At 48.6% G+C, this 10,770-nt stretch overlaps 2 protein-coding genes across 6 annotated transcripts in view; both read right to left on the bottom strand.

Annotated features, from left to right (window-relative positions):
* The window catches only part of ATP6V0D1 (ATPase H+ transporting V0 subunit d1), a 40,665-nt gene extending 34,247 nt beyond the window's left edge, over positions 1-6,418 (bottom strand). For 2 of the 3 annotated variants that reach the window (XM_019655802.1, XM_019655808.1), the window contains exon 1: positions 6,177-6,418. In XM_019655802.1, coding sequence (XP_019511347.1) covers positions 6,177-6,306 — 130 coding nt within the window. In that variant the 5' untranslated portion in view covers positions 6,307-6,418. The remainder of the gene's footprint in view (positions 1-6,176) is intronic. The other variant, XM_019655797.1, reaches the window with a different exon arrangement.
* A 359-nt stretch (positions 6,419-6,777) lies between these two features.
* Positions 6,778-10,770, bottom strand: part of AGRP (agouti related neuropeptide) — a 41,301-nt gene continuing 37,308 nt past the window's right edge. Inside the window, exons 1-4 of one of the 3 annotated variants that reach the window (XM_019655776.1) lie at positions 9,853-10,764; positions 7,801-7,933; positions 7,561-7,646; positions 6,778-7,367 (exon numbers count right to left, since the gene is read on the bottom strand). In XM_019655776.1, the coding sequence (XP_019511321.1) occupies positions 7,185-7,367; positions 7,561-7,646; positions 7,801-7,930 (399 nt within the window). In that variant the 5' untranslated portion in view covers positions 7,931-7,933; positions 9,853-10,764 and the 3' untranslated portion in view covers positions 6,778-7,184. Of the gene's footprint in view, positions 7,368-7,560; positions 7,647-7,800; positions 7,934-8,054; positions 10,765-10,770 lie in introns of those variants that run through there. The other 2 variants (XM_019655767.1, XM_019655786.1) reach the window with 2 other exon arrangements.

Raw genomic sequence — 10,770 nt, 5'->3', positions numbered from 1 at the left:
ATATATTTTGTTTGTTTGTTTGTTTTGATATGTCTCCTCAGACAAGAGAAACAAAAGAAAAAATAAACAAATGAGACTACATCAAACTAAAAAGTTTTTTGCACAGCAAAGGAAACCAACAACAAAACAAAAAGACAACCCATTGAGTGGGAGAAGATATTTGCCTATGAAACACCTGATAAGGGGTTAATCTCCAAAATATATAAGGAACTCATACAACTTAACACCAAAAAGAAAAACATTTGATTAAAAAATGGGCAGGGGACATACACATGGCCAATAGACATATGAAAAGATCACTAATCATCAGAGAAATGCAAATTAAAACCACAATAAGATATCACCTCACATCTGTCAGAAGGGCCATCATCAATAAATCAACAAACAACAAGTGTTGGCAAGGATGTGGCAAAAAGGAGACCCTCATGCACTGTTGGTGGGACTGCAAATTGGTACAGCCACTATGGAAAACAGTATGGAGGTTCCTCAAAAAACTAAAAATAGAATTACTAGATGACCCAGCAATCCCAATTCTGGGTGTTTATCTGAAGAAATCCAAAACAATAATTCAAAAAGATGTATGCATCCCTATATTCATTGCAGCATTATTTACAATAGCCAAGATGCGAAAACAACCTAAATGTCCTCAATAGGTGATTGGATAAAGAAGATGTGGTGAAGGTATACAATGGAACACTACTTGGCCATAAGAAAGAATGAAATTTTACTACTTGCGACAACATAGATGGACCTAGAGGGTATTATGCTAAGTGAAATAATCAGGCATAGAAATACAAATACCATATGATTTAACTTATATTTGGAATCTAAAAAACAAAATAAATGAACAAACAAAAAGAAACAAACTCATAACTACAGAGAACAAACTGATGGTTGCCGGGTGGGAGAGGGGTTGGGGGGTTAGGTAAAAAAGGTGAAGGGATTAAGAAGTACAAATTGGTAGTTACAAAATAGTCATGGGGATGTAAAGTACAACATAGGGAATATAGCCAATAATGTTGTAATAACTATGTGTTCTGCCAGGTGGGTAGCAGACCTATCGGGGGGATCACTTCATAAATTATATAAATGTCTAACCACTACGCTGTACACCTGAAATTAATATAAAATACTGAATGTCAATTGTAATTAAAAAAGAAAAAACAAAAGAAAAAAAGTATAAATTGGCAGTTACAAAATAGTTACAGGGATGTAAAGTACAGCATAGGGAATATAGTCAATAATATTGAAATAACTATGTATGTTGTCAGAGGGGTACTAGACATATCAGGGGGGATCACTTCATAAGTTATATAAACGTCTAACCACTATGGTGTACATTGAAACTAATATAATATTGAATGTCAACTATAATTGAAAAAAAAATTCTATATCTCTTATCTATATTTTGTTTCCTTACATAGCAAACAGCATTTTACATGCTAATAAAAAACTAAAATACTATTTTAATTAATGTATTAATTATATGGCTGCACCATAATCTACTTAATCGATTTTCTACCATTATGTATTACTTAGATGGTTTCCAATATTTAGTTGTATAAATAGCATTTTACCTTAAAAAAAGAGAATATCATTCAACAAAGTGTCTCAGCTCTTTTCGCATAAACTAGGTGCTCTATAAGTTTATGTTGAATGAATGAAAGCATTCAACGTAAGTAATACTGTATGTTTTCTCTTTGTACATCTCTGACCCACCTCTTCTTCCCTACAAGTCCCTGACACAGGACCCAGCTCCCAGAAGTTACTCGACACATCCAGAAACATACAGAGCTGCAAGGCGCTTTTGTGACTATCCAGCTTTTCTGTCCCTGCAGCTCACCAAAGGGGGTAGGAGACCTCTCCAGGTTCTTTCTCCTACCTCTGAAAAGAGACAATCAAGCAACATGCACAAAGGAAGACACACAGGCTTCAGAGGTGCTGAGAGGCCAAGTTCTAGCAGAAGAGGTCAGCAGCAGATGCCCTTCTGGAGTGGAATCCAGGGAGGAAGGCTAGGGTGTGGTGGAGGGTCCATACTTGCCCTACTTCTCAGAACAAATAAACACCCCTCTGCCCAATACGCTGCACCTTCTGAATAATGTCAAAACACCTGAAACATGTTCTTTGGAGAGACCTCATCACCTCAGGACACATCTACAGGTTTCACTAGGCACCACAGGCTTCCTTGGTGTCCCCTTCCCACCCTACTCCCCCTTCCTCTGGGGAGGGGGAGGCAAAAACATCCAGCAACAAAGGCCAGGCCTCTGGTGTCACCTTTAGAAGCAGAGAAAGGCTTTCAGTAGAGGACAAATGGAGTTTTTGGTCACTTACAAGGTTTGACAACGAAGTACGCAAACTTGCCACCATGCGCTTACAAACAGCTCGGTAAGGTTTGATAACCTTGGTATATCAGTGTCTCACAGCTGTGTTCGTGTCAACCTGTGGCAGTGTCTTGCTGAGTGGCAGTCATTATTGTTGTTGCATGTTTTTGTGTGCCATCGCGAGAATGTCTGAGCTTGAATTAGAGCAACAAACAAACATTAAATTTCTTGTTACACTTGGCAAGAGTGGAAGTGAAATTGGGAACATGTTAGTCCAAGTTTATGGGGATAATGCCATGAAGAAAACGGCAGTGTACAAATGGATTAAACATTTTTCTGAGTGGAGAGAATGCGTCACTGATGAAGAGAGGTCAGGGCGGCCAGTAACGAGCAGAACTGACGAAAACATTGCAAAAATTGGCCAAATTGTGCATCAAAATCGTCGGTTGACTGTGAGAAACACAGCAAATCAAGTAAACATCAACAGAGAAACAGTTAGGAAAATCTTAACTGAAAATCTTGGCATGAGAAAGGTGTATGCAAAAATGGTCCCAACAGGAGCTCACCGATGAAGTCGAAGTTTGCCAAGACCTTTTGGAGAGTCAAGACGATGTTTTGGGTTGTGTTATCACTGGTGATGAAACATGGGTGTACCAATACGACCGTGAAACAAATTGTCAAAGTGCACGATGGCCGTTAGCCAATTCTCCATGACCAAAAAAGTTCCGTCAGTCCAAATCAAGAGTCAAAACGATGTTGTTAGTCTTTTTAGATATCAGAGGGATTATTCATTATGAATTTGTACCAACTGGACAGTTAACCAAGTGATGAAAAGGCTGCATGGAAAAGTTAGATGAAAACAACCTAAACGTTTCGCCAAAAATTCACGGCTCTTGCATCACGACAATGCACCAGCTCACAAGGCACTGTCTGTGAGGGAGTTTTTAGCCAGTAAACAAATAGCCATATTGGAACACCCTCCTTATTCACTTGATCTGGTCCCCAATGACTTCTTTCTTTACACAAAGATAAAGGAAATATTGAAAGGAAGACATTTTGATGACATTCAGGACCTCAAGGATAATACGACAGCTCTGATGGCCATTCCAGGAAAAGTTCCTAAATTGCTTTGAAGGATGGACTAGGCGCTGGCGTCAGTGCATAGCTTCCCAAGGGGAGTCCTTTGAAGGTGACCATAGTGATATTCAGCAATGAGGCATGTAGCACTTTTTCTAGGGTGAGTTCGCAAACTTAATTGTCAGACATCATACTTCTTCCTGTTTCTGGTTATCCCCAGTCCCTGGAAGTCCTGAGCATCTCTGGCATATAGGGTCCCAAAAATCCAAAATCCTATGTCAAGAAACTTATAGGAAAGCAGCACAAACACCACAAGAGCTGTAATTGGATAGAGGGGATAACATTCTAGCCTAGTATGGCCACAAAGATTCTAAGAAGGGGTGCTACTAGGGCTGGGCCTTGAAGGGTAGAAATCACTGGGTTTATGGGGACAAGAAAGCAGCAGAGGGAATGGCAGATGTAAATAATATTGAAAACAAGAGCTAACATTTACTCAGTGCTTACTCTGTAGTTGGTGCTAAGCTAAGTGTCTTACACATAATAGCTTGCTGACACCTCACAACCTTCTGAGATAGGTACTGTTAATATACTAGATAAAGAACCCAAGGTTCAGAGGTGTTAAATAATATGTCTAAAATAATCCAGTAATTGGCAAGGCTGGGGTTCAAACTCAGATTTGTCTAACTCCGTAGTCCACCACACTATGTCCACCAAGAGCTGGGGGCGTGACCTGTGTGATTCCCTCACACAGGAATATGTGTGAAAGAGCAAGGGAATCCCTGAATGTCATGCGAAAGTTCTGCATGGTGATCTGCAAGAGGGCCATGTCCTGAGCAGTGTTGTAGGAAGAATGGCCTAACGTTATTTATGGAGGATGATGGAGGGTCGGCTGGGAAGATGGGAACCCTGTGGCCCCAGAAGCTCAGTCCAGGGGAGGAGGGGTGATAAGGAGGCAGGCAGCAGCAGGAATTAGGAAAGCCTAGAAGAGAAACAAGTTTGCCAAATGCCAGTTGGCAATCAATGGAATTCACCTTCAGATTTAAGCAAAGATCTTTCTCCAGTCCCAGTCAGTCCACAAAACTCATACTAAGTGCCAACTGTTTGCCAAGGCCCTGCCTCAGACAGCCTCCCTGTTTCTCCTCCTTTTCCCATGGTGAGGATAATCAGGTTACTGGTAGGCTCCTACAACCCTGCACCCTAAGTGCTCTCCTCTCCTTCCCACCTCCACTTCCATAAAGGAGGTGAACATTTTTTGCACATTTATGTTAAAACCATTATGTCCACAACTGTATTTTAACTTCAGTAAGTTTAGAATTTTAAAGGTTGTATTTTCACATTACTGGTTTAGTTTGCAAGGTAAACAACAACTAATTTTTTTAATTGAGCTCACTTTTTAACCTTAATAAATGTTTGATTTGAAAAAATTTCTCAGGGCTGGCCAAGTGGCGCAATGGTTAGGAGTTGGCTTGGGACACCAGATCTGAGCAGCAGGGTCCCGGTTTGGATCCCACATGAGGGCCAGTGACGCTGCGCCCTCTACAGCTAAGATGGTGAACAAGAGCTCGGCCTGGAGCTGGGCTGCCCTGTGTCACCAGCTATGGTGTTGGCTGCAGTGGGGCTGGCCAGCAGTGGGCATGAGCTTTGGTGAGCTGCCGTGAGCCACGGTGAGCGGCCGTCCAGTGGCCAGCGAGCGACTGCCTCACCCGGGAAGAGAGCAATGATAATACCAATATGAGCCAGTGAAGCGACGTCCTCCACGGCTAGACTGAAGAACAAAAGGACAGCAACGTGTCTGTTCCCTTCCCCCGATTCCCCAATAATAAAATCTTAAAAAAAAAAAATTCTACAGGTGAATCATCTGGTCATCTTCCCCCTCTAGCTACCAACCATGAGGTTAGCTCGAGAGTATCACTTGGGGGTCAGAACTCACATCCCAGCCACTGTGCCTTTCACTATCACCTGGGGAGGGGGAGGAGGCTAAGACTGAAATCAGGGACATCTCTAACTCAGTAAAATTGATGCGAATGTGTCTCAAGGGGGGGGGGCCATTCCATTTTTATGCTGTGTGCGCTTGAGAAGAAAGGGGGAACTCAGCTTCTCACAGTTCTTGTTCTAAGACTCGCTGTCCCAACGGACATCCTTCTTGCTGAGGGGGCGGGACTTATTGGCCAAATACATGTGTATGAACATCCAGGCTTGTAGGGCCACACCTTGCTCTCCCAAACACTGTCTTCATAAGACTGCTCGGCCAGTGGCTCCGCGATGGGAGAAAACTCTAAAACAGGCTCAGCAATTCCCCAGAAAGGCTTACCCCGCGGCCAACGCCAAGACACAATGATCCCAAATGCCTTGGTGTATGTATTAGGAGGGAAGTGGGGGACTTTTCCGCTTAGTTTCCCTAAGCCTTGCCACCAGAGAGATCTCACTCTGGCTACGTCAGGGTAAAGGAACTTGTATGGGCACATCTCACAACAACCAACCATTCCCGAGAGACCCTCTCTTCCAAACTGCACCGCAAACATAACGAAGGAAGAGGCGGGCCAGACAGAGGCGAACCATTGGGTTCTTAAAGCCTTGTTTGCGTTTGGGCCTGAGCTGAGCCGCAGCTGGAGGTAGATCCCCTTCTCACGCACCCGCCATCAGCCCCCGGATTCCCCGTGAGGTCTCTCAGGCCCTTCGAGAACCCCGCCTTGGGCTGCCCAGACCTCGGAACCCTCAGGCCCGGGCCAGCCTCCTTTCCGGCCTTTCAAGGCCCGGCATCCCGGCCCGGGGGCTCACCCTCGAGCGTCTCGCACTGCACCAGGTTGAGGTAGTCGGCCTGGCTGAGCACCCCAGCCTTCAGGCCGCGAACCAGTCCCTCCAAGTAGCCATTGTCCACGTTGAAATAAAGCTCCGGGAAGAACGACATGGCTGCGCAGGGGGCGGCAGGACCGGAGAACCCGGACCCGCAGGCACGCAGCGCAACTCCAACCAAGATCAGCTGACTCCCCGCCCGCTGGGGACTGTCAAGCGCATCAGGTGACGCGCAAGTGCGTCACGTGTTACAACGGGACACGTCTCTGAGTTGCGCCCGGCTTCCGGCTGGTTTCGAACAGAAGCATTGCGCAGGTGTGGGCTGGGACAGCCCTCTGGCGCCTGCGCGCTGAGGGAAGGAGGACCGCCTGCTCACCCGCAGGAGCTGCTTGGAGTGTCCGAGGTTGGCCGCGTGGTGGTGCCCGTGGCTGCGGGATTTGGATTGGACCATTATAGCTTTCCCCGGTGGTACATCTGGCGCTGTGCGAGTGTGCGGAGTAAAGATGGGAGCGGGCAGTAGTATTTCTGGTTGGAAATATTCCAGACTGTTGAATCAGCCTTCCCCCGAGGGCAACTGAGGTACGGTAAGGGGCGGGCTTCGCTGGGGGTCACACGTCGAGTTAGCTGCAGGCAGGTCTTGGAGCCTAATGCTTGTTCGCCAGCCAGGAGTTACATACAGCCCCTATCCCGCGCTGCGCTCTCCCTTCCCCGCATTTACTGCACATGATACTCGAGGGCTGGAGCGCAGCTCTCTCTCTCTGCTTCCTCCAACGGTGCCTGGCGCCCTAAGAGCGTGTGTGTAACTCAGATGATGGGGTAACATGGGCCCTGGGGTAGGGATATGTGTGTGGTTTCTAAGCTTGGAGACATGCCCATCCCTGCCCTGACCTCCCCCGTCCGACGTCCACGTTCGAAATAATGCCACAGCCTTGGGATTGGTCCCAAACTTTATTCATGCCCCCCTATCCCAGCCCTGACTCTGACTTCGGCCAACTAGGTGCGGCTGCAGGGGTTCATGGCAGTACCCAGCTTGCGGCAGTAGCAGAAGGCGTTGAAGAATCGGCAGTAGCACGTGGCGCATGGGTCACAGCACGGTACCTGGTGTCCCAGACAGGACTCATGCAGCCGCACACATCGACGAGGGGAGCGTGATTCACGTCCTTCAGGATCTAGCACCTGCAGGGATGCGGAAGCATGGGCCTCCGAAGGGACCTTATCTGCCCCTGTCCAAGTGGGATGGCAGTGAAGCATGGGGAGGGATGGCCTGCAGTGTTGCCCCAGGTGAGGGGGTCACTAAGTGGAGGGTGGGGTTGATGCCTGATGTCCCCTCCCAAGGCCTGTGGCCTCACCCCTTTCCCTGAGCAGTTACCTCTGCCAAGTCCTTGGCCTCCTGCAGCAGAGCCTCTTCCGCCTGTTCCTCAGTTGTCTTCTTCAGCCCAGGCCTCAGGCCCAGGCCTGGGACAGATGATATAAGGGCAGAACCCCCCCATGGCCAAAACACCCGCCTCCCAGGCCTGGGATTGGGAAGGGGGAAGGAGAGTGCAAACCAGGCAGAATAGTTTGTGGCCAGAGGGTGTCTAGACCCCACCCAGACTCACCCCACACTGACCTGGCAGCTCTGGGAACAGGGCCTGGTCAGGCCTTCCGATGCCGTCCAGGGGGGCCAAGCCCATCTGGGCCCCCTGCATGGCAGGCAGTGCCAGCAGCAGGGCACCGCTCAGCAGCACTGCGGTCAGCATGGCCTGGCTCAGCAGGAAGACCCACCAGTTAGCCCCTCCTCATCCTTGGAGCACCCTCTAGGTGCTTTACCCCAGAGAGAGGGCCCCCAGAGAGTAGGAGTCTCTGCCCAACCTGAGGACTTACCTCTGCTTGCTGGATCCTTGCCCCGAGAGTTCCTGGCCACTCCGTGCCCTTAGCTTATATGGCAGGGTCTAATGAAGGGCCCACACGTGACTGCTCCCTGCAGCTAGGGCATGAGGGGCCCTCCCAGAAGGGTGAGGGTTACAGTTCAGGCCTTTCCCTGGAACCTGAACTTTTGGGTGCTCTACAAGAGGGTGCCCATCTCCAATTGTGGGTGAGGTCTCCAGGAGCCAATCAAAGTTTGGGAACAAGAGAGGGTGCCCAGGGTCCCCAAATTTCTATAGGACAGGGACCTGGGGCGGGGGGTGGGGGTAGACAGGCTGGAGCCATTAGCAGTAACAAGGCAGGCAGCCCTGAGAGCTTAATTTAATTTGTGGCCCCGGAGATGCTCACTTAGATACTACATGGCTTGTTGTTTGCTTTGCTTCCAGGAACTTGGGTCAAGGGCATTGAAGGGGGTGATGGGCCAGTGGCCACGTGAGATGAGGGTGGGGTTTAGGCCCAGACCCTGAGTGTTTTGGGGAGGAAAGGGGAAGGGAGAAGTCCAACGTAGCCAAAACCAGGCCCTCTTGCTTCCATCCCTGGCCCTAACTCCCCTCCCCTTGCTCCCTCCAGGCTTCATTAAGACCCCCACCTCTTCTCCTGCCCCCAAACCCCTTTCTGCCTGGGGTTCCTGGAAGCCAAGGAAGCAGAACAGACTGTTCCCTGGGTGGGCAAACAGCTTCAAAGTAAAAAGCTTTCAGGCCGCCTGCCTCATTAGTGCTAATGGCTGCTCCCTTCCTCCCTGTGTTGTCAGGACTCTGCCTACGTTCGGTCTCATCAGCCCAAGGCTGGGATGAAGACTGCCCTTTTGTGGAGATGCTAGGACACACAGGATCCCTGCCTTCCCTCACCACTCTGGAGGGCAATTTATCACATTTGCCCATTAGGGAAAGGGATGCAGGCTGAATCAGCTTCAAGGCCTCAATGTACAAACTGGGCTGGCCCAAGGCAGCAGGAGGAGGAACCGGGGCTGTTTGTAGCCCAGGTTCACACAGGCTATTCTGAGGAAGTCCTCGCAAGAGCAGTTGGAAACCATAGGCTGTCATCTGGCAGCCTTTGACCTGGTGTCAGCACCAACAATTGGTGTTGGGGTGCAAGTTGCATGGGGAGGAGGCACTCTGCAGAGGGTGGGCCTGTGGCAGCTTCTTCCACAGAGGGGCACTGATATCTGTTCTGGGATCAGGCTGGCATTGGATTCACTTGTGGTTGGCTCAGGGTAAGTCCTAGGAGCTCAGAGGGTCACATACTACTGTTGGGAGGAGGAGTCAGGGGAGTCAGGGAAAGCCTCTCTGAGGAGGTGGGTCCTGAATAATCCAGTAAAGGGCCAGTCCCCATTTCTCCCCCAAGGAGGGTACTGGCTGTTTTCATGACAGTTACAAAGCCAACCTGGTGTCAAGACCTCCGTAACAGCTGACATTGACCTTTCTCTTCCAGAGGCTATAGCTGGGCCTAGTGGCCCACACAGGACTTCTTCTTCTTAGAGTGGTGCAGGGTGAAGGTATCAGGCACCTAGGTGTGCCCCCATCCTGGTGAGGGCACTAGAAAGGGCAGTACATCAAATATGCCTGAGGCACATTCCTCAAATCCTTGTATCCTGGCCACATCCTTGGAGATTCTGGCTGAAGAGATGGTGGTGGGGCACAGGGACTGCATGTGGATTCTGGCAAGGGTGAGTTGAGGTGGGGGCACCTGGCTGGGCCTGGTCAGCACCCATGGCGTGGGGCCTCCTCCCACCCAGGCACTCAATGTCTTTGCTCACCTACAGAGCAGTGGCTGTCTTCCCCTGGGTGTGTGTACACAGGTGTATCAGCCTCATGAACCGTGATGGACAAGGACTGAGGCACTCATGGGCAGCCCAGGTCCCTGGTCAGGTCCAATGGGGGAGACAGTCAAGAAAACCAACGATCAAAACACAGTGGGGTGATCAGAGAAATATAAACATTGGCTATTTGATGACACTAAGGAATAATTGTTAATTTTTTAGTGGTGATGATGGTGTAATGGCTATGCTTTTTTTTTTTTTTAAGGATTCATCTTTTAGAGAAACATAATGAAGCATTTACTGATAAATTGATAGGAAGTCTCAGATTTGCTTCAAAATAACCTGAGGTAGGGGTGAGTGGTGGGAGGTGATATAGATAAAACAAAATTGTTCATGAGTTGGTAATTGTTGAATCTGGGTGATTATATGGGATTCATTATCCTACTACTGCTACTTTTGTTTATGTTAGAAATGTTCCATAAGGGAAATTTAAAACAAAAGAAAAATTTTTAAATGCAGTGGGATAAGTACTTTGGTAAAAGAATGCTCTAGGGCCATGTGGGACTAGGATAGGCACCCACCCCAGCTGAGGGAAGAGGCAGGAAGTTGGCTAGGGAAGGTTTCCCAGGGGAAGAGACCTTTATTTAGCCTTGAAGCTTGAGTAAGAGTTGGGGACATGCCAGGCAAGGAACAGTGTAAGTTTCCTGGACCCATAACTGGCACACGCTTTATCAAGCTGACTAGTTAGACACTGGCACAGGCTCTGCCGCAAGCCTGAAGGGCCCCAGCCTGGTAAACAGTCAGTAGATTCTTTTTTCTCACCTGGGATCGGGGAGTCAGCTACCCCAGAGTTGATTCAGTCCATAAGTCAGTCAGAGTACCCTAACGCATTTAAAATGGCAATTAGGGGCCGGC

This window comes from Hipposideros armiger, unplaced genomic scaffold (genome assembly GCF_001890085.2).
Source record: "Hipposideros armiger isolate ML-2016 unplaced genomic scaffold, ASM189008v1 scaffold_9, whole genome shotgun sequence".
NCBI classification, from domain to species: domain Eukaryota; kingdom Metazoa; phylum Chordata; class Mammalia; order Chiroptera; family Hipposideridae; genus Hipposideros; species Hipposideros armiger.
The sequence above is the reverse complement of the archived record's forward strand: the minus strand, read 5'-3'. Positions and strand labels throughout refer to the sequence as shown.